Source organism: Watersipora subatra, chromosome 1, assembly GCF_963576615.1.
Source record: "Watersipora subatra chromosome 1, tzWatSuba1.1, whole genome shotgun sequence".
Taxonomy (NCBI): domain Eukaryota; kingdom Metazoa; phylum Bryozoa; class Gymnolaemata; order Cheilostomatida; family Watersiporidae; genus Watersipora; species Watersipora subatra.
In genome coordinates, this window is record NC_088708.1 from 49,332,236 (window position 1) to 49,357,188 (window position 24,953).

Below are 24,953 nucleotides of genomic sequence, written 5' to 3' on the forward strand. Positions count from 1 at the left end.
GTATTACACATCAGGAAAACGTCCTGGTTACACTCTTTGCAGTCAGCTAGCAGGTGCTAGCAGGTGCTCATCATGACACAATCAGGACACAACCTGTTTCCTGACCCCGAAATGAATACAAAGTGCATAAGAGGAGGATGTACAATAATAAATTGACAGAGTGATTTTTGTACCAGCCCTTCAAGTGACATATTTGGCAGGTTATAAAACATTTTAATGAGAAAACCAATTGCATTAAATTTTACTTGAAATGTATTCAATTATCTTGCTTTTCCAGAATTTACATAAAAGGAATCAGGGGGCATAAAATATTAATAAAATAATAAGGATGGATGCCCGCGATCAAATAGATTCAAAAGTTAATAAAACACAATAGGACAGGCCTTTCAAAGGATTGCCCCGCTACTACACTTCCGTCTGCTTGAGCTTCGCTCTAGGAAAAGCTCAAAAGCTGCAAAGCAACTTTTAGCGTTTGTCAATTGTAACAATTGCAGCCAAAAGATAGCAAATGAGATCCGTAGTGACTACAAAATTTTTTCCGAATGAATACAAATTATTAGATTAGAGATATAGTATTTAATCTGTCTGTACTCTACTTCCCTCCTTTTTTATTTTCAACTTACTTAAGATTCTATACTACTCAGTATGATAATAGGATATAAACTTGGTTACTTTCAAAGGAATGCGTCTCTAGGAAACCCTAGCAGATGGTTGGCTACAGCTGAGAGACGTTATACGGCTCATGCGTAACCATCTATGACTTTCATAGTATTTTTAGAACAAGAGGTTCATTTTCAGGAAGTTAGTTAGAGTGACAGCCTTTGAAAATTTTTATGATGTAATGATTTAATTTTGACATATTTTCACTTTTAAACTTTAATCAAAAACGTTTATTTAATTGAAGGTTGAGAATGATTTTACCTCTAAATAAAAAGAAACGATTGGATATTGGATAATGCTTTACATGTCTTGAAGTGGACATTGTGAAATGTGTCTATGTATCTATATTTGTTTTACTAATTACAGTCAAACCCACAGTAATTATATTTATTTTACTAATTACAGTCAAACCCACAGTAATTATATTTGTTTTACTAATTACAGTCAAACCCACAGTAATTATATTTATTTTACTAAGTGCAGTTAAACCCACAGTAGTTATGTTTATTCTACTAATTACAGTCAAACCCACAGTAGTTATATTTATTTTATTAACTACAGTTAAACCCCAAAGTAATTTCTATTTTACAACTTTCAGTGATTTTCAAATAATTTTGAAATGGAGAAAGCAAAAAATTGAAATGTAAAAATAATAAATGGCCTAGTTAAGTTAAACTTCACTTATTTTAAAGTAAGTTTTACCAGGTACCTACCTCTAACACCATCTGTATTTCTAAAGCGATGCATCGTCAAATCGACACGTAAACTTTCAATCGCATGTCTTTAAGGCGAAGTGATAACTATAAGCTCTTTTCATTGGTCATTGTTGTATTAATTTAGTTTCTCAAATAGACTTTAGTTATTTTTTATATATGCATAGCTTTTTATTGGCAGTAGTAATCATCAAGAAAATGATGTTTTTCATTACATGTTAAGACAAATGCTGTGGTGTGACAGCAATGGAACAGCGGTATGACAGTGGTATGACAGTGGTATGACAGTGGTGTAACAGTGGTATGACAGTGGTATAACAGTGGTGTGACAGTGGTGTGACAGCAGTGTAACAGTGGTGTGACAGCAGTGTAACAGTGGTATAACAGTGGTGTGACAGTGGCATGACAGTGGTATGACAGTGGTGTGACAGTAGTATGACAGTGGCGTGACAGCAGTGTAACAAGGGTATGACAGTGGTATGACAGTGGTATGACAGTGGTATGACAGTGGTGTGACAGTAGTATGACAGTGGTATGACAGTAGTATGACAGTGGTGTGACAGCAGTGTAACAGTGGTATGACAGTGGTATGACAGTGGTGTGACAGTGGTATGACAGTAGTATGACAGTGGTGTGACAGCAGTGTAACAGTGGTATGAGAGTGGTATGACAGTGGTGTGACAGTGGTGTGACAGCAGTAAAATAAATGCAAATGTAAAATAGTTAAAAGCATAAGAATTTTTCATTCAGACAAGGACTCTGATAGGATCAGCGTATGCGTGTCCTTGAATGCAGTGCACGTGCACCCACCGCTACTTTCTATCCCTTTCTCAGCGTTACGGTGGATTGTTTACTTTAGCTTCATAATGATAAGAAAATGTTAAACATGACCATGCGATGGAACTCCCTTTAAATTAATAGCAGGCTGACAGTTCTGTAACTTAACCTGTTCTTGTGTCTCACATACTTAGAAGCCTACTTATCAGTTCTTGTAGTAAGAATTCCTTTCTTTGTACTTACAAACTTTCCAGGAAGTAAAATTTCATCAGAAAATGCTGGGTTTATGGAAAACTGAAAATGAACCTATTGTCAATGATGGTTGTGTAAAGAGTCTTTTGGCGCATAGCCAAATGTGATAACGCTTCTCTTCCCTACTTGTAGGATCGTGGAAAATGCCCAAGTGTCATCCTGTTAGTTCTCTTGTCTACTCAATAAATTTAAGGTTTAGGATATACTCTATGTCGTTGTATATTACTACCTGAAAACCATGTGTTGGTAACATGAATGTGCTATTCCGATGGCTTCCTGTTAACTTCTGCCACAACTGATATCAACAATTACCTAATAGGATTTGAAAAAGAATGATATCTTCAGATCTTCATAGAAAGCCTCCGTCCATAGCTTTTATAGTTACCCCACTCTTTCTTTTCCCGCCCTCTTACCCCCCCCCCTCAACTTTTTTCATCTAGTAATCATCACTCTCCCATTATAGGTTATGGCCTATTGCGATATCCTTCAGTACAGCTCGGCTTTCCCATTGGCGACACTAGATCTTTATATATGTTTGTTTCAGATTGTAAGAGATACGTGAAGGCCTTCTTCGAACCCTTTCGAGGTAACCACTAATAAATTATAAATTATAGTCTACTCATTAACAACTATGGCGCCTTACAGTGCCTCGCGTTGCGCGTTCACAACTCGAGTTGTACAACTCGAGTTGCCGTGTTGTCCAACTGGAGTTGCCGAATTGTACAACTCGGCCTGGGTTTAATCATTAAAGAAAGCAAAGTGAGTAATTGGGGTGTCTCATTTACAGAAATTTAATAATAATAATTTAAATATGTATACATATTTAAATTATATATATTGGCGAGATTTGCGCATATTCATTTCTATAAATATAACGAGACAAAAACAATTGTAGAATGTAAAAAGCAAACTAAGAACAATCTATATGAGAACCGAACAGCAAAATTTTTTTCCCAAATAGGTTTACATACGGCAGTAAAATTTTGGCTCATGATTGGCTTTAGTAATTGAGTTTTAGTAATCAAAACCTACATCATTACATTGAAAGTCAATAGTTATAATTTGAGAGGAACACAAAATTCCAAAATTTTATTCAAAATGGCTTAAATTAATGAGTTTTAAGTGAGCACCTCTTACGTTTTAACAGCACTTTTTGAATGATAACATCAGTTTTGCTACTTTATTTCGAATTTTGTGTTCCTTTCTAATTATAACTATTGATTTCTAATGTAATGATGTAAGTTTTGGTTACTAAAACTCAATTACTAAAGCCAATCATGAGCCAAAATTTTACTGCCGTATGTAAACCTGTTTGGGAAAAAGAAATTCGCAGCCAGCCGGGCAACTTCTTTTTCAAATGAAAAAAGAGTCATCTCTCTAGAATCTGACAAGAAACTGAATGAACACCGAAAATGAACATAGAAATTATTTTAACGGCGTTTAATGATGCACAAAAAAATTCCATTTAGCTAGAGAAAATAAAATGATGAGATGTTCTCAAGCCGAGTTGTTGAACTCGAGTTGCTGTTGAAAGAACTCGGCTTGGGTTTTGATGAACTCGAGTTGTGCAACTCGAGTTGTACAACTCGAGTTATATTTACAAACTCGAGTTGTACAACTCGAGTTGTGCAACTCGAGTTGTACAACTCGAGTTGCAAACTCGGCACAGTATAATTCTAATAGTTCGTTATTAGTTTTAGTTTTACAGTACAAACATAGTTTAATTTCTATTAGCTAACGGGTGCCTATTGATATACCATTGTTAATATAACTAGATCTACGGTTATGCTACCGTAATACCGATATATTGCACCTTACTTTTGAAAAGTCGCGTTGCGTGTTCACAACTCGAGTTGTGCAACTCGAGTTGTACAACTCGAGTTGTGAACGCGCAACGCGAGGCACTGTAAGGCGCCATAAACAACTGTGTTCAGCTACATGAATCTGCAGGAAAACTACTGAGAGTTAAGAGTTCAAATAGTGGGTCAAGAAATTTTAATGCACTAACCACTAATGCAGTAACCACTAATGCACTAACCATTGCTGCGCTAACCACTAATACACTAACCACTAATGCACTAACCACTAACTCATCAAGGCATGTAAACATTTTCCTAGTTGTTATATACTAATTGCTAACTACTGATCGCCCATTATTAATGCCTGCAAAGCACTGGCCCTCTAGTCCCTAACTACTAAGCACCTACCACTAATGCATGAAAACAAACAGTGACTTGTATAGCTTCCTTGTCATTTTAACTAGTTGCAGACTATTACAGCTCTGTCATCCAACTTTAGTCTAGTTAGAGGTTGACTTATCAACAACATGAGAGTTTTTATCTTCGCGCTGACAATCGACCCCAGCATAATTATCTAGATTAAAGCAGGCTTCCTTAATTACAGTAGTGCAGTAATGCTTAGTGCAGTAGTGTTTAGTGCAGTAGTGTTTATTGCAGCAGTATTTAGTGCAGTAGTGTTTAGTGCAGTAGTGCTTAGTGCAGTAGTGCTTAGTGCAGTAGTCCTCAGTGCAGTAGTGTTTAGTGCAGTAGTATTTCTTGCAGTAGTGTTTAGTGCAGTAGTGTTTATTGCAGCAGTGCTTAGTGCAGTAGTTTTGTAACATATATCATACTGACCAACCAATTCTGTTCATATTTTTTATTATGTTGAAAACAACTAAAAGTTTTGTTGAAGTTAATGTTGCACCTCTCAGCAACATGACAAAACATGCTATATTATATGTGAGTGTTTACAAATATAGGTACATTCTGAGTACAAACAGCTATACAAGCTACAAAACACAATAACGATGAGGCTGAACTACAAACAACCTTACATAGATTTTTAAGTAAATATTTTGAAGACAACTCAATAGTAGGCTAACATATAACGCTAAAAAAGTTTACCAGGTCCACACAAGTTTTGTTATTGCTTATTGACATAAATTGCTGCGGAGCGTGACTGGCTTATGTCATATGGTAACGGGAGCTACACCTGTCAGGTTGCACTGATTCATGAGCCAAATTCTTCATGTTTACACTGTTTAATGATTGGTCACTCTGGCTGGCCTCTAACAGGATACATAACTATTATTGATAGGCGCAATAAGGAAGAGGCGCAGCGACAATTTTACATGTATCACCAAGGAATGGCGTCACCATAGCGTCACGTCTCGCACTAAGATGAACGTAGGAATTTGCATTGAAAACAAACATTTTGTTGAGCAAGGAATTATGAGTAGTGCTGAGACATGAATGTAGTTTCCTGCGCATTTACTGAGTGCAAACATCACTCGGTTCTACCCTGTGAATCAATTATATGACACAAATATTGTGTTAGTTAGTTTCTGTAAACTCACAGGACCATTTATCAAGAGTGGTGTGCAATAAATAGGCATCATATTTAATTTATCTTTATATTATATATAATATTATATATAATATAAATACTATATTCATAATATATTACATATACTATATATATTTTATTACTTCGTCTTGTTACTTCCAGAGGTAAAAAAAAATTCCTAAAATATTTTCTTGTTTTTGCAAATAGATTGTTGTAGATCGGTTGCCAATTTATGCGTATTTGTAGCAGGATATGAACAAGGTGCTGTAAGATCTGTGCTGCCCATTTATACTAGCTCTGAGTTCATCAGTCATCACCTACCCTGTTCATTTATACTAGCTTTGTGTGCTCTAACATTACCTACCTTGCTCAAATACAATAGCTTTGCTTGTGCCAGTATTGCCTGTACTGCTCATCGAGCAAATCAGTCAGACTTCTTTTTAGAGTATTTGATTATTCTGTATAAATAGTTCATTTAATAAAGCTTGGGTTTCATTGTATTCAATTGCTTTAGAAAGGAGTCGGTTAAGGGGGAAGTAGTGGAGGGAGAAGTAGTAGAGGGGTTAAGAGAGGAAGTGGTGGAGGGAGGAGTAATAGAGGGGTTAGGAGAGGAAGTGGTGGAGGGAGGAGTAATAGAGGGGTTAGGAGAGGATGTGGTGGAGGGAGAAGTAGTCGAGGGGTTAAGAGAGGAAGTGGTGGAGGGAGGAGTAATAGAGGGGTTAGGAGAGGAAGTGGTGGAGGGAGGAGTAATAGAGGGGTTAGGAGAGGATGTGGTGGAGGGAGGAGTAATAGAGGGGTTAGGAGAGGATGTGGTGGAGGGAGAAGTAGTCGAGGGGTTAAGAGAGGAAGTGGTGGAGGGAGGAGTAATAGAGGGGTTAGGAGAGGAAGTGGTGGAGGGAGGTGTAATAGGGAGTTGAGAGAGGAAGTGGTGAAGGGAGGAGTAATAGAGGGGCTACGAACTAACAGATATCTTGCCAGTTTACTAATTAGAAAAGTTTATCAACGCATTTTGCTAGATTGTTAAATTCTAATCTCCAAAAACAAAGCATTTTTAGGCTGTTTTTCTATACAATATTATAGAGTTGTTGTTTTACTATTTCCTCTGGTGACCAAAGAACTAGCCATTTTTCAATCATGATTCTGAACATGTAACTAAAGAGTCATATCACTGAAGAGCAGTTGACACCACCGTTCTTTCCCTCAGAGGCCGTACCAAGTTGGTGCATTAGTGAGCGTTTCTTGTAACAAATATGATTGTATGCCCTGCAGATGATTAGTGGGTTAGCCTGTGAAGATACAGGCTTATTTTATCTTTAGACCAATCAAATAGATATGATAAGATAGAGTGACCTTGAACTTTATGCGCTGGTTTGCAGGTCTTCATATTTATAGCTCTACATGTATATGATTTTCACAAAGTACACTTGAGCTGTGCAAACTCGCAGATCTCTAACCAAGGATGGATGGAAACCCACCCTACTAATAACCCATTAATGAGTTTTTAGATAGCAGTGTTAAAGGTGAACTTGGACAAAATCTTAGTCAATTTTATCAGAAAGTATCGGTATTTTTCTACCATTTGAGATTGCTTTTCATGTTTGAGGTGATCTGATTGCCAGGATGTTTCAAGATTAAACTTTACACAACTTTATTGCAATTAAAACACTCAGTGGGAAAATATGTGCCAAAATGACATCACTAGTTGCGCAGCTGACTCTCTATCATAATTGATATCGCTTATTGTGTTCCAATTGCAACATTACATGTCTCTATTCTGTCAATCTATTTGCAACTATAGCTTCATAATTACACATCCGCTCGAATCTGAGTGTTCCAATGAAGGGTCTCATTCAAACTATTATATCTCTAGACTGGGTCTACAAAGACAAAAATTTCAAATTAGATTTTTGATAAATTAAAACTCGATGTTTTAGCTTTACATTAATATTGTTTTTCTTTGCATCACTTCAATGCTGTTAGTTCAATTTTAATAGGGAGTGTTTGTTGGGGGTCCAAAAGGCTACGCAATGCATTTAGTTTATCTTAACAAAACAACACAGCCAGTAAGATCAATCCTTACATAAAGGGCAAAATTACTTGCACCTGGTAAATAGTAGATATTAGATGATTAATTATATTAGGGTATTTCTTATGCTTTCTTACCCTTCTCTTGCGTGTTATATAAATGGTTTATGGTTTTCATAATTTCTCTGTTAACAGTTAAATATAAGTGGCAACCTGTTAACCCAGTTTCAATCAAACAGCCTTTATGATATGCTTTGTTGGTAAGTTCACTTTTGAGGATGTGAAATTATTGTACATTTTTGAGATCGTGAGTTGATGTGCCTCAGTTGGTTTCCTATCGTAGTAACTTAGTAATTGTCACTAAGTAAGTGTAAGTAGTAAGTAGTAACTTGGTGAGTATGTTCTTACCATATCTCTCGTTTACTGATAATTCGGTCATACCATCAAGATTACTTATAAAAATAGTGCCTTGTTGTCAAAAGTGAACAGTCCTATAGACTAAAAAGTAGAGCATCTTTTTTACACAAATTGTAATAACTCTGGAACATACTAGATGCTGGCTCACTCCTGGAGTCTTCCTTAAAAATATTCTTTTTGAGCGGCACCCAGCTACATTAATCTGACTTGTCTCCGTGTGACTACGGTAATATTTTTTTAAAAGATAAATTCGTTTGCCATGAATTCCGACTGAACAATGATCTCTCTGGAAAAATAGCATCATTAAATTAGAGATATAGTATTTAATCTGTCTGTACGCTACTCCCCCTCCTTTTTATCTTCACCTCACTTAAAATTCTGTTCTACTCAGTATGATAATAGGATATAAAATTAGTTATTTTCAAAGGAATGCGTCTCTAGGAAACCCTAGCAGATGGTTGGCTACAGCTGAGAGACGTTATATGGCTCATGCGTAACCATCTATGACTTTGATAGTATTTTTAGAACAAGAGGTTCATTTTCAGGAAGTTAGTTAGAATGACAGCCTTTGAAGATACACTATTGTAGTCTTCAACAGATTTGTCTATTGTACAACTTGGCCAATCAAATTCACAGTTTGTCATTCAGGAAGAGAATTGTATAGTGGATCTTGGAAAAGCAGTAGTTTCTCAAGACGCTGACTCAACAATGAATGCCACACTTTGATTTTTTAGTTCCTGGAATATAATTGTGTCAAGGTCTCACCAGGAACGAGCAACTTCACCGACTAATGATATATATATCTATTACGTATTGTCTTGCCTTAAAGGGGAATATACATGTATATTAAGGTTGCCTGTTGATTGGATGAAATTGACAGACCTGAGTAGCTGATTTGAGTTGAGGCAAGAAGTGGTTTAAGGCCTTAGTGATTGCGGTACTGTACAAGCACCAATCACCTGGCTCTACAGCCAAAATGGACTCCTCCTTGACTCCGTCTGACAGCTCAAACGCAGGGGAATTAATAGGGAAGAACTGAGCTCTTTAGTCCCTGTAATCCCTTTAATCCCTGTAATATTTCTATATCCTCCATGGTTGACCAGACTACTAATCCTTCACATGAGGAAAATTGTTTTATTCAAATTATCTATCTTACTACATGCCCAGTTAAAAGAATGAAAAAGCTTCTTCCGCTTGTCGAGGGTTTGAGTTGTTAATACGAATTATATGCCAAAAGAGCTAAAGATTATAAAAATAGTTTTTTTACTAAAAATACAATGGTGTGCGAAATAAACTGGACCTCTCTATTGGAAAATTAAAATTCTCACTTACCACATTGTTACTCATGGTGAATTTAGTTAATAGCATTAATAGTATTATTAATTATTGTTATCTAGCTATAATAATAATTAATAATTATTATTATAGCTATATAATAATTTAATAATAATTATTATATATTAAATTCTTCTTCATATTCTTCATTTTGTCCTGATTTTAAATATGTAAACCAAACAGCTGTAAAACTATGTTTTGGAATGATTATGTAGGCTAAATTCTGAACACCTTATTTTCAATGGTTAAAAATAACAGCCTGTACATATATGATCACGCCACAGACATTTTTATTTGTATATTTCAAGTCATGCACATGTACATGACTTCCAGCAGGGTCCAGTTTATTTCACGGACCACTGTAACTGAAAGCCTATCTCACCTGTATGACCATTACTAAATTTCCAAACAGCGATACTGTAGGACATCTGGGTGTCCCAGTGCTGAAGTGCTATGTTGGGCTGATAATCAGATCATGGTTTCATAGGGTGCGATATAATAACGTGGTTTTATAATGTGGTTTTATATAAATAGTGGTTTTATAACACCTCATTTCAATAATTAAGAGGTTAAGGACAAAAAAAGCCAAGGATCATCAGAAGGAAAAGCTGCTACTTCTTATGAGCTGTTACTTCTCTCTTCTTCTTCGTTATGCGCATGACAGAACACAGCTTTTGTTCCTACTGCATCAAGGTATAATTCAACAAAATACTCGCCAAGTCCATTTCCATGGCATAAAGATGTCACATCCAACAGCATAGCGACACCTAGGTGCGCCAGTGTCCAAGCACTACACATGGCTGACAAGCAGGTCATGTTTCCATCGGGCGCAGTAATAGAGTCACGGTTGTACAATGCCTTATGTCAAGGTTGTGTCCTTAACCTATGTGCGCACATGCGAGACCATTGGTGACACAAGGATGGCATATCGCATGCCTGTTTCGCTTTCTATTTGAAACTGTTATATATAAACATATTTTTATTTGAAATGAAATTATTGCCAATAAAATATAACAAAAAAACTAAAGCTTTCCTTGCATAATCGTATAAAATTTATCTAATAGCTAACAATAGCCATGGTTTTCCATTCTATTGAGTTGATAATATATTGGTGAAACTTTATTGGTGTGACAAAACGTTTTATGCGCATAGATATAACAGCTTTGGCCTAAACACAATGATTCTTTGACTATCAAAAAACAATAAAATGTGTGAGTAACGAGCAGAAATGCACCACGTATCTGCTAAAAGAAATAAGGAGAAGGTCGCTATCTCATAAATTTTTATGTCGCCGGCGCTTGAAAGATGGTAATATGGTCGCACTAGATTACAGTTCCTTATTGTTAGGATACACCTTATAGTATCAAAATAACCATTTAGACAAACAAAAAATTTATGTAAGATTTTTCTATTTATCTCTGTTTTGAAATTCAATTGCATCTATGTACAATCGCACTAACATACAAATTACGATCTAAAATACAAACTCTAACATACAAACTCCAACATACAAATTTTCCAACAGACAAGCTAAAGTTTCAAGTAATATTTTCCTCACCCTTGTTGTATTTTTAGCTTGCAACATCTCAAAGCTTCTCAAATAATTTCTGCTAATTTTGAATCACAGGATGCAATAGAGAGCCTAGACTTTCTCAATGCCATTTTTTACAAGGACATATTTTACTTCACTAATGTCTTTGAGGCTCAACCTTAGTTTTTTGTTTGTTTCCTCCATTCTCCTCCATGGAGTAATCAGCTGGTTGACCATAAAACCAGGAAATATGCTACACCAGATTATTAATTGGGCCATAACAGTGCATACTATTAGCGCCTATTAATTAGTTTACGTGTAACAAATCTTGCATTTAAAAATACTAGACTTTGAAAGAGGAATTTTTTAGAGAATAAATCAAAATTGAGAAACTTGTTATGGCTGCCCCTTTACTAAACAATGAGCTGAATAATAAGAACATTAATAATAAAATAATATAAATCAGAATTAAAAAGAACTACTTTAGGAATGACCCTGTATGCTACAAATTTGAATGTTTTTAAATACGCTCTCCCTAGCCACCTCGTACACATATGTGCAAAACATGTTGCGAGCAAATCATTCTTGACATATCTGCTAGATACAAACATTCTGCTGAAATGTTGCAATCAGTTTTTCAAGCACAACATCCTTTAACGATATCATCAACTCAGAATATCAGGAAATAGAAATAAATATGTGAATTATTGTTTGTGTTTTCATCTTTTCACAAAAAAATAAACCCTCGAGAATGAAGACTTTTCTTTTTACCAAAATTCTTGAGTTGACTTGGAGTTTAATCTAATAGCAGACTGAGAGATACAAAGAATGTTAAGACATATTGCATTACATTGAATTTGTTTCAGCTAAATACACAGAACATTGTATATTAGTACACTCTAATCAAAACAAACTCAGCGTATAAGCAGAATTTTGTCTCAGGTTCTGATAACGAAAAGAGAAGTTAAAACTCCATAGTAGAAGTTGGCCACTGTCACTGATTTAATCTTGGTTCACGCTGGGCGCTGCTGATGAATTACTAGGAAGCTCGATGAACTCGAGTGCCAACATTGAGTTACTGGAGGTACTCTTGTCATCCGGGGCAAATTTCGGCAAATAATTTTGTTTGGTCGAATAAGTGTGGACTTTGACACAGCCAAACAATGTCTCAGTGGGCAGGTTTTCATTGTTTTTGCTAACTTAATATGAACTTAGTTTTTTTCATTTTTTAACTGCACATATATCTAAAAAAGTTACCCATATTTTAGCAACTAAAGTTTTGGATTTTAGTCAAAACCAACTAATTATACACACAGTTTAAACCCAGAAAGCTATCTGTAAAAAATATGTCTGACAATCTAGTTTTCTGTTGGATATATATGACAAAATGACTGGAAACGCAAGCTAAATGTTTATTCTTGCTTTGAGCAAAAACTACTCTTTCCAAAAAATGAGTCGTTATAAAAGCCTTGACACACGATAACCTGAATCTGTTGTCATAAGCGAAGTCTGGATTAGAAATATGACCAAATCCTTGCTACCCTCCCATAAGAGGAAACTCTGCTACCCTTCCATGTGTCTACGTGCATGTGCACACATAGCTATATAATAGCTCTGTAATTCAGATATCGTTCAGTTCTGTAGCGTTTGATAATCTCTCTGTGGAATGACATAATTAGTCACGGCAATGAGCAGTTTCCTTATACACAATTGCTTTAGGGTCGTGTCACCATGGAATAAGCTACACATCCTTAATACGAGCCCTTGTTTTGTGACAAGCAGCAATCTGAATAAAACCATTTCCTCGTGACATTCTTACTAATATCCCAGGGTGGCGAACATGATTTATCTCACGCGGGTCGTGTTAAAGATGGATATGAGCTTCTTACAGCGTAACGAGACAGTTTCGAAGCTACCTAGAATAATCTCGAAGAAATGGAAATAAACTAGTTGTATTCTTATTTAACAAAGAAATTTGTTTTACAAATATAATTACTAATTTAAAGGTTTGCAAACCTTTAAATTATATTACTATATTATTTACTATATAAATATAAACCATAAGAGACCTTTAGCAAGATTAACAAGTTTAGGTGCTTGAAGCTCTTGCGTAATCACTATAGGTATCTATAAGGTGATAGTAATACTATGTTTCCATACAGTGGCGGTGTGGTGACACCTGGGTGCTGAAGCGCTGCACCGGGCCAGCGAGCAGATCATTGTTTCCGTAAAGTGCTGTAGTAGAGCAATGGTTTTTTTGTTTTTGTGTGTTATTTATTTTCATCAACAATAGCAGTTAAACAAAAAGCTGGAAAACTGATGAAGCTCATAATACGCATAGCTAGCAGTGGCGTCGGGCTTGTCGTCATCGTGTAATCAACGTCAATTTTTATGGGTAATTAGGTTTTATTCACTTGTTAAAAGATGTAATTTAAGCTTTTTCTTGAAACTGGCCTCCTTCTCTGCTTTTATAGTATTAGGGAGTTGGTTCCAAGAAATGGCCGGTTGGTAATCCACCCAGCGATGGCCTGTTAGTAATCCACCCTGCGATGGCCTGTTAGTAATCCACCCTGCGATGGCCTGTTGGTAATCCACCCTGCGATGGCCTGCATTGGAAGAAGATTGTAGGAGATTTAGCCAGAAATTTCATAATCGAGTTTGATATATCGTGCGAGGGATGTAATTACAATAAAATTCATGATGGGCTAAAAGTATAATGCCGTATGAATATAGTGAACTGATAGGTAGTATGGATGATGATTTAAAAAGAGGTTTGGTGTGGGTGAGGCGGGATTTTTGCGAATGGTCCTTATCATGTGCTTTTGAAGTGTTATTAAATTCGTGCAATGGGTGGGAAGTGCGTTGCTCCATGCCTCAATTCGATATAAAAAGTTTGTGCGATGCCTTATGTCAAGGTCAAGCAAGACCTTTGCGCATGTCCAAGTGAGACGCCGTTGGTCATTAAGATCATCTCCATAGACAAAGATGGCGAATTGCACGAGTGTTTCACTTCCAAACAGCAACACTGAATAACGAAAAGACGTGGGCAATACGGCTGTTTCCATGATGACATTGCAGCACCATATGGAAGTGTAACTTAGTAAATGTCAAAGGCTCACTAACATACACTCACTAACGTACACCAAAGGCTCACTAACGTACACCAAAGTGACAAAATTCCATATAAAGATGTTACTTGGGGTACAATGAGAGTAGAACCAGTGATCGATGACTTTACGAGGCTCTGGTCGCTCTGTAAGAGAATAGCAATATTATTAGTATTAATCGACTTGCTGATAACTGTTGATGTTGTTTTTCCTATTGGTAAAAGATTGGCTGTGAATCTAGCGTGACATAATTCTGTTCATTAATACATGCATACATCGATGAACTCTGTGTTTGAACGGATTCCTAGTAAAAAACACTTTAGTGTATTGATGGATCATTTTTCGACTTATTGATTTTCTCATGTTGATGAACATATTTTTCAACATATCATCGCCTCCTTGAAAACTTAATACTAGCAAAAGAGAGTATAACAACGATGAGAGCATATACCATTGTTACATGGAACATATGCGTAGCTAGAAGTAAAGTTTTTTGAACAATCTTGTTATATTCCTGCCATCAGACAAGCACCAGAATGACTGCCCTTTTGTAAGCTGTTTCACGCGAAGAAAAATGAAGATGATCTTAAAATTATAAGGCAGTTCTGTCGATAGTCGCAAGAAATTTGTTGTTTATAATCGCAACCAAAGGACTGAAATTCTTGGAACTGCAAGAAAAAATGAAAGCGATATTAGAGTGGTGCAATAAAAACAAGGAAAGTCGTAATAGCTTACAATACCTATCTTTTATGGAGAGAATAGCTTTGTACCATTCACAGTACGCGTTAAAAATTTAATAGTGGCCAGTCCCATCTGAGTTTTTCCAGTTTGTGATAGTTTGGTACTGATCAACTAGATGGAGTTCAGCATACCAAAAATATTAATTCAATTAGGCTAACATTTCTAGGGACCCTGATTAGTCACTGAATAAGAGGTTATTTTATTCAACAAGTACAGAAGTTAAAACCTGAACATTAGGCAATCAGTGATAGTTCATCTTCTGGAAGCTTGCCAAATACCCTAAATTGCTCACCCAGTTGGCTCCCTGCCACTTCCTTTATGCTTTAAAGTTCCCTGGGAGCTGAACCATTTAAAACTAAACTTCACGAACCTAAAAGTCTAAAAGTCCTTTGATTGGATAGAACTTAAGTGTGAAAAATTAAATACAAAATATAATAATAATAATAAATCGTACAAAAAAAATATAATAAACCTTTTTAAAATCTACTGCTAAAAAATTATAAACCAAAACGTTCAAAGCGCAGCGATGCATCTACAGGTAAGTCTCCAGTTAAGTCATCTACAGTTAAGTCTCCCTGCTGGATGTAACAGTTGAGCTTCTTTTGTAGATTCCAACTTCAGGTGGCTTTTTATTACAAGGTTCATGATGCAACAAGGAGTGTCAACAGTTTTCACGTAAGGAATTATGGAAAACCGTATTACGGTCCAACTTTTACATAATTTGCTTTGAGATCTGCTTTGTATGTTAAAACCATTTTATGTTGAAGCAAATATTCCCATAGGAATACACAGTAATTTCTTTAATTAGTTTCACAGTCTAAAAACCTATGATAAGGCCTAAATAAATGCTGCAGGTAATTATACAAGGCATTAATACAAACACACTATATAAAACTAAAAGCGATTAAATTATATGTTAGAAAATAAATTAATAAAGTAATAGTTAATAAAAAAAAGTGTTTACTGTATCTTCACCTTAGAGACAAGTGAACAGAAGTTTAGGCTTGGCAATGGGCAGATAAGGATATACCTGTAAAGGTGATGCTAAGCATTCCATATAACTTACTCTAACTTACACTGAGTATAATATAAACTAGAATAACTTACTCTAACTTACACTAAGTGTAGTATAAACTAGAGTAACTTACACTAACTTACACTAAGTATAATTTAAACTAGAGTAACTTACTCTAACTTACATTAAGTATAATTTAAACTAGAGTAACTTACTCTAACTTACACTAAGTGTAGTATAAACTAGAGTAACTTACTCTAACTTACACTAAGTGTAGTATAAACTAGAGTAACTTACTCTAACTTACACTAAGTATAATTTAAACTAGAGTAACTTACTCTAACTTACATTAAGTATAATTTAAACTAGAGTAACTTACTCTAACTTACACTAAGTATAATTTAAACTAGAGTAACTTACTCTAACTTACACTAAGTGTAGTATAAACTAGAGTAACTTACACTAACTTACACTAAGTATAATTTAAACTAGAGTAACTTACTCTAACTTACACTAAGTATAATTTAAACTAGAGTAACTTACTCTAACTTACATTAAGTATAATTTAAACTAGAGTAACTTACTCTAACTTACACTAAGTGTAGTATAAACTAGAGTAACTTACACTAACTTACACTAAGTATAATTTAAACTAGAGTAACTTACTCTAACTTACATTAAGTATAATTTAAACTAGAGTAACTTACTCCAACTTACACTAAGTGTAGTATAAACTAGAGTAACTTACACTAACTTACACTAAGTATAATTTAAACTAGAGTAACTTACTCTAACTTACACTAAGTATAATTTAAACTAGAGTAACTTACTCTAACTTACATTAAGTATAATTTAAACTAGAGTAACTTACTCTAACTTACATTAAGTGTAGTATAAACTAGAGTAACTTACACTAACTTACACTAAGTATAATTTAAACTAGAGTAACTTACTCTAACTTACACTAAGTGTAGTATAAACTAGAGTAACTTACACTAACTTACACTAAGTATAATTTAAACTAGAGTAACTTACTCTAACTTACACTAAGTGTAGTATAAACTAGAGTAACTTACTCTAACTTACACTAAGTGTAGTATAAACTAGAGTAACTTACACTAACTTACACTAAGTATAATTTAAACTAGAGTAACTTACTCTAACTTACACTAAGTGTAGTATAAACTAGAGTAACTTACACTAACTTACACTAAGTATAATTTAAACTAGAGTAACTTACTCTAACTTACACTAAGTGTAGTATAAACTAGAGTAACTTACTCTAACTTACACTAAGTATAATTTAAACTAGAGTAACTTACTCTAACTTACACTAAGTGTAGTATAAACTAGAGTAACTTACACTAACTTACACTAAGTATAATTTAAACTAGAGTAACTTACTCTAACTTACACTAAGTGTAGTATAAACTAGAGTAACTTACACTAACTTACACTAAGTATAATTTAAACTAGAGTAACTTACTCTAACTTACACTAAGTGTAGTATAAACTAGAGTAACTTACTCTAACTTACACTAAGTATAATTTAAACTAGAGTAACTTACTCTAACTTACACTAAGTGTAGTATAAACTAGAGTAACTTACACTAACTTACACTAAGTGTAGTATAAACTAGAGTAACTTAGCTGGCATGGTTTTTATTAGGTTGATATACTTTGTTTTATATTTAGTTTTTACCAGCTGCTCTACCTCCCGTTACAAAAGTGCAATGTTTTGAGAAACTGCCAATGCAGTAAGTAGGAAATTACTTCGAGCAAAGCCAAGAATGTTTTGGAATTACAAGTGCTGGGAAGTTTTCATGTCGGGTGATTGAAAATAGAGATTTATTTGCCTAGACAGCAAAGTAATTGTGCCGAGACAACGCCTAGCGACAGTTGTCAGTATGTGCGTAGCGGACAGTCATTTCATAAGTGACACAGAATGTTTGAACCTTTTGCACCAGAGAAGGAAGTAGGTATTTCTCACTAAAGATTGACTAACCCTTACTACATTATGTGAACAGTAGGTACCGGAAGAACCCAAAGAATTATTCAATATTGTAGTAACTACTGCATAATTCTTTTACTGTTTTTTAGTTTCACTAATCTAATATAACATTGGAGCGTTTTTTTAGAATTGTAACATTAATACAACATCTAACAATAGCAAAGGTTTTCTATATTATTATATTATATATTATTATATTATATATTATTGTGCTTATATAATAAGTTGGTGAAAACTTTTAGCTGTGACAAAACATTTGATCCGCTTAGTTTTTCAAAGCTTTAATTACTGACAATCTTTATCCAATCAGTTCTGTTCTTGTCTTTCATACGGGTTTCCTCATCGCCTTCTTTGTAAAAAATCTCACATGACATAACACTTATTTCAGTTTTGCAACTGATAATCTTTTTTAGTTGTTAATTTTATTAGAACTGTTTTATCTGTCTGATATTTAGGCTGCACATCTGCAAATCAAGTCGGCAAACAAATATGTGGTGAATTATATGAAGATGAATAACGTTCGCTACTAAATGGGACACACTGAGAAAAACAGTTGAAATACCACAAAAATTTCAAATATGAATTACGGAAACAGGAAGCGATATACAACGATAAATAACAATATAAACGATATACAATGATAGCATGTCCGGCGTAATAGCGGTGTACAACATACATATACGTAGATATAAAATGTATGTATACGTTTAACTGCATGAGGAAGTACAGTGAACTAACAGCTTTTCTTTCGGTGACTGTTGGGAAAAAACATGAATTTGTTATTGTTGACTAGTCACTTGCCAAATCCATAATCTGTGTGTGTTACGCAATATCAGTACTGACTGCTCTAAACACTAGCTACGTCCTGTTTCAGTGCTCATTGGGAGACACCAGCGGGCGTCCTTCATGCTGCGAATACGATTTGCGCACAGAGGCAACATCCCTAACTCGACATATTACCCGCTAGTAATGATATTCTTTGAAAATTCTCGCTTCTCTGATCATACTTGACTAGTTTTTCAAAAGTATTCTGTACTTTGCAGTTTTTGTATAGAAACAGCATCAAATACAAACTCTGGCAGTTGAAGATCAGTAAATAAGAAGTGATCTAATTGCTTATTACTGCAAACTAATATGCTGACGACCGTGTGCTGTGCGAGATCATCATGTGTAATAACTACGTACACAATTATTCTTAGTTGTGGATGAGATCGTCATGTGTAATAACTATGTACACAATTATTCTTAGAGGTGGAAGAGATCGTCATGTGTAATAACTACGTACACAATTATTCTTAGTTGTGGAAGAGATCGTCATGTGTAATAACTATGTACACAATTATTCTTAGTTGTGGAAGAGATCGTCATGTGTAATAACTATGTACACAATTATTCTTAGTTGTGGAAGAGATCGTCATGTGTAATAACTATGTACACAATTATTCTTAGTTGTGGAAGAGATCGTCATGTGTAATAACTATGTACACAATTATTCTTAGATGTGGAAGAGATCGTCATGTGTAATAACTATGTACACAAGTATTCTTAGAGGTGGAAGAGATCGTCATGTGTAATAACTATGTACACAATTATTCTTAGTTGTGGAAGAGATCGTCATGTGTAATAACTATGTACACAATTATTCTTAGTTGTGGAAGAGATCGTCATGTGTAATAACTATGTGTACAAATACTCTGTGATGCTGCAAGTGGTTTGGGGGAAGTGGTTAGCGTGTTGGTCTACCAAGCCAAATATTCTAGTTAAATTCTCAAGCAATACATTTTTATGACAGACAGACAGACAGACGGACAGACAGACGGACAGGCCTTTGTCATAGTAAAGATTTCACTGGTTTTAACCAAATTAGTTTTTTGATATTATGAAAGCCAGTTTGTACTTTATATTTTAAATGAAAAACGCATTCAATTCTCTAACATATATCAATTGGCTTGATAGGGCGTAACCGCAGCATGCTGCTTTGAATTTAAACTAAAATATACTTTTGAAACATCTCTGTCTCCATGCATTGAAGACCCATTCCTTTGACTCGTTTTTTTAAAACCAATGTTTGGAGAACAACTCTCTTCAATGACCATTTTAGTCTCACGGAGTTACATTAACTGATGCTCGATACGATAGAAAATGCCTATTATTCAATTTGCTAATTAGTTTAAAAGTACACTCTTGATGAGCGTTGACACATTGTCTGGCACTTGGCCATACTTACTTCCTCATAGCCTGTTGATAAGCTATGCTGTCATAACAGCGCAAGAATAGGTCAAGCATAAACAAGTTTGATCACCTGATAAGACCAGCTGAGCATAGGAGATTAGGGTTCAAGGAATGAGCATAAGTGTGGTTCTAATAATAGACTTATATTTATTTAAGATAACAATCAGAAAACATAGCAGGTTGGGACGTGTTTGTTCAGCAGAGACCATAGCAGCTTATGATGGGCATAAGTACTTGTACAGCATTTGTGCTACCGTGTCCTCTTTTCTACCCGTCTGTGCTATTTGAAACTTTTTAGAAATGACTAACAGCTATCCCACTGTCGGCTAAACAGAACTTTCTTGAATTTGCACCTCTTAAAAATCCCGCATGTATGCGTGGCATAAAATTATAGCTTGATCGGTTCACCTCTAGATGTTCTACGCCTTCAGAGCTTCACCAGCGGAGTTGTTAGCTTGTACGTCAAAAAATATTATCTGATTAAATTTTAACATGTAGGTTCATCCAGTACTGGGTGTCAGACATGGTGGACATCCCTAACTGCTGGTCAAAGGAAAAGGCTGTAGCTGTCCTTATGATTCCTCTAGTAGTCGCAGCCGCCATCTGGTGAGTTGTCTTCTTTAAACCATAACTGTCACGAACAACTTTTATCATATTTATTAGGTAAATCAGACACGATGATTCCGATTTTGTACTCAAAATAAAGATTAGTCCACTAACCTTCAAAGTCATTTAGGCTTTTTTAAAGTGTTTCAATATCCGTTTCGAAAACAACACAATCGGCATTACAAGCTCCGCCCATAAATATGTGACGAAACCTAGCTTTTTCAGGAACGGAAGTTAGGAATGTTTAGTCCGATTTAGAATAATAGAGATCGGTGTCTTAAAACCCATTATTATCTAAATCCAGCCTGTAAAATAATTTCAGTTTTCTAAAAGGTATATAAGCTATTTAAAATTACTCGTAGCTTGTTACATGATGTTTAAATGGGCTGAACACCGAAAAAAATGAGCTCAAAAAGCGCGGTTTTATCACAAGCTAGCGTTGTTATCGCGTTTTTTTAAATATGCAATGCTAAATAGCTCATCTACCTTTCAGAAAAGACTGATATTATTTTTAAGGCTGAATTTAGATATTAATGGATTTTAAAACACCCATCTCTATTATTCTAAATTGGTCTAAACATCCCTACGTAACTTCTGTTCCTAAAAAGCTAGGTTACATCACGTATTTATGGGCGGAGCTTGTTATGCCGATCGTGTTATTTTCGAGACCGATATTAAAACGCTGTGAAAAAGCCTTCATTATACTCTAAAAGTTAGTGGACTAATCTTTATTTGAATACAAAATCGGAATCAGCGTGTCTGATTTACCTAGTAAATACGATAAAAGTTGTTCGTGACAATTATGGTTTAATGTGTTGATGCTTAGCTTCGCTCTTGTGCTTTGTCTTCCCTTGCTCAAACTGATAAACAGCTTTTCTTTCTTCTTTTCTATTTTACCTTTTTATACCTTTCTTGCAACACCGCACCGATTTGATATTATTTCTTTTGCTAACCCTTTCCTCTCTTTCCTTTACACCAACAGATAGATTGATTATCTTTTTCCTTCCTCTTTTTTCCCCTTCCTCTTTTTTCCCCTTTTCAATTTACTTCCTCATTTCCATTTTTCTCCCTTTTTGCTACGGACGGTATTTTCTTGTCTTTATTAATCCTTTCAATTCCTCCTATTTTTACTAGATTTTGCTTGAGACTATTTCTATGTTTCAAATGTTATAAATATAATAATTTTTATCTTAAATTGGGATTCATAAATATGTGGATTAAGTTGAACCTTATTCAATGTATTGGTCTCAGGACATTTTAAATAAGCAAAATCGTGTGGTATCTACTGCACAGGGTAGAGCTGTGAAAGACGATATTCAGGCATCATTGAAATTCAAAGACATAATAAACCTACAGGAGATACAAAGATAAGTGTGTTTCTATGAGTAGTAACAGTATTTGTACTGACAAACTTAGTGAATTTGTCCTGTGATGACTTGTCCGCAGAATAATGCCAGCAGGTTAGCATCAACTTGGATACTTGCGGTTTTTATAGAAAAACACGAGGTACACGAAAAGGTCTCAATCTGGGTATGCCCTGGATGTCAGATTCATCAACAATGTTATACAATATCTGACAACTGTGACCTGTATTGATTTTGGTTATGAAAGAATGCAGCGAAATGTGAACTAAACAAGGAAACAATTAATCATGTGCCTGCCAATGAACCGCCTCTGCTTTTGATTATAATCATGATATTTTCTGCTATGTTGTTTTGAATGTAATGCTTTGCTCTTATGCAAACCTTATACAAAGCTTTTCTGACTTGTATATCTTTGTCTCTTTCCCAGTTCCATTTTGTTTGGACTGCTCTCAGACAGAATCCGTAGAAGAAAACCGTTGGTTCTTATTGCAGGTATGCTTATCAACTTCTTGGAGCGAAAACATATGACTGCACAGCGCATTTAGAACTTACAGAACACTGCATAAATCTCTACTGTAGTACTTGATCCAACTTAGCTTTAGCGAGTCCCACAATTTAGAGGGTGCCAATGTATGACTGATAGTAATTGACTGTCATTTTATATTATAACGATTGTTTTATTATAAACTAGTACCCTGGCAGTCTGGTATGCCGTACATGATCATCAGGTGCAACTATATGTACAATTAGGTATTCTGCAATGTACTGGCTGGTTGACTGGTGCGGATGGTAGTATAGTAGTATACTAGGATGCAACGCTGAACTTTATGAGTTTGAATCCTATTTGATGTAGTGGTTTTTCCCATTTTCCAGGCATGGCTATGGACAGACAGACAAACACGACTCTTATTATAGTAAAGGTTGATCATGCAAATATACTGTAAAACCTTTATTTGAATGCCACGGCGCTCTATTTTTCAGCGCTTCAATTAGAGTGAAGCTTTATTAAAGGTGATGTTAAAATAAAGGTGACGTTCAAATACAGGTTTTGCGGTATGCATTTAGTCATAGCTTTCAACGCAGAAGGTCAGAACTTTTGCTAACTATTCGACGCTATTGGTATTCATGTCCTGTTTCGCTTATCCCTCCGGCTCTCTATTCATTTGTGAAAGTACAGCTGCCATGAATGTGCATCTGCCTGTAATAGATTAACTAGGTTCATATTGCTATTACAATAATTGCTTTTGCACCGTAGAGCTACATTCACTGAGTTCAATCGGCTGCTGCAAATTCTAAGGCTCTACTTCCTTATGTATATTTATTGACCGAGCTTACGCAAACATCGTGTATAACTTGACTTACAGAAACTAGAAGAGTAGGTCAGGGGCGGATCTAGGAGAAAAAGTGCTGGGTGCAAAATCTGTGTAATATATCAAGGGTGAGGGAGGGAGTGCCTGGCCCCGCGCTAGTGGAACTTTTTGAAATTCAGGCATCTTAGAATGAAGGAGAGGTGTGTTTGAGACCAAAAAAGTGTAGTAATCATTTGTTTGCAGCAAACAACAAGTTTAGAGGTAAACATTGACATTAGATAGGATTAATTAAATTGGTGTTTTATAATGTTTATTATACTATGAATCTCAAGATTACATGTAAACAGAAAGTTAACAAACAATTGTGCAATAACATAAAGCAAGCAACGCAAAATTGCTTGTAGTACTTCTTTCAAAAAAGTTGTGGCTCAATTGGGGATGTCTATTGGGACCACCCTCATTTTTTTATAAACTAAACAATTTCAGGTCAAGTTCATTAAAACTTGATCGTTATAATGAACCCTACAGCCGTTTTTGTTCATTTCCTCCCAAAACAAATTCTCAGTGAAATGAAATGTAATTCACTCAATTCTTGATTGATTTTAAATCTTTTTTTTATACTTTTTTTCCATATTTGGGGTGGTGCATTTGCACCATATGCACCACAGTAGATCCGCCCCTGCCTTAACAAGGGCCTGTGAGTTTATAGGATGCTGTTACTCATTTAAAAAAACCTTAGAAAAGAATGTGACAAAGGTTCACAAGCTTTTCATATGTCGTGTGAAAGCAACTTTGCCGCACGTATTGACAACTTAGATTATCAAGTAGTTTTGATGCCACATTAGCTTCAGTTACTGGCATCATGTGCTGTCAGTGATTAGTTCTGATTTAGCACTTGTCAACCTACGTAGGTAGCTACATAAAGTAAGTACGTAGAGCAATCTCTGTTCTAAGCCTTCAAATCGCTGTTAGCGAGTTAGAGGAGTTAGAGGAGTTAGATAGATATTAACTTTATTCACACCTGTCAATACAGTTTAAAGCAACTATGAGACAAAAACAAAAAATAGTAAATTAAATTATGTGTTTGAAAGAAAAAGCTCATTTTGCAAAACGCTGTTGTGCAATGCTAATCTGTTTATGTTCGTAAGGTAATTAGCAAAGGGATTTAACAATGTCAATATCATTATCGTAATAAACAACAATATTTATATTTCTTAATAACCATATTTCGTCTGAAAAATGAATTTGGAATCCTAATGCACTGCGATATGAAAACATGCTTTGAAAAGCTTGCAAATTAAATCAACTATCATGCTTGCCAGTCCTGTGCACTGTGAGAGATCGTCATGAGTAATCAGTGCATGGAGAATTATTTAATAGATTATTATTATATTTAATAGTTATTTGTTCCTGAGTGGTTTGGTGGCAGCGTTTGAATTTTAATTGGATGACCATGATTTGATTCTTGTGCGATTTACGGGAGTCTTTTTTCTAACGCTCTTCTTTAATTCG

At 35.1% G+C, this 24,953-nt stretch overlaps 1 protein-coding gene across 1 annotated transcript in view; it reads left to right on the forward strand.

Moving 5' to 3' along the window:
* The window catches only part of LOC137388477 (uncharacterized), a 59,959-nt gene that overhangs the window by 26,325 nt on the left and 8,681 nt on the right, over window positions 1–24,953 (forward strand). Inside the window, exons 10-14 of the mRNA XM_068074966.1 lie at window positions 15–63; window positions 6,262–6,647; window positions 15,512–15,578; window positions 20,660–20,767; window positions 22,559–22,623. Coding sequence (XP_067931067.1) covers window positions 15–63; window positions 6,262–6,647; window positions 15,512–15,578; window positions 20,660–20,767; window positions 22,559–22,623 — 675 coding nt within the window. The remainder of the gene's footprint in view (window positions 1–14; window positions 64–6,261; window positions 6,648–15,511; window positions 15,579–20,659; window positions 20,768–22,558; window positions 22,624–24,953) is intronic.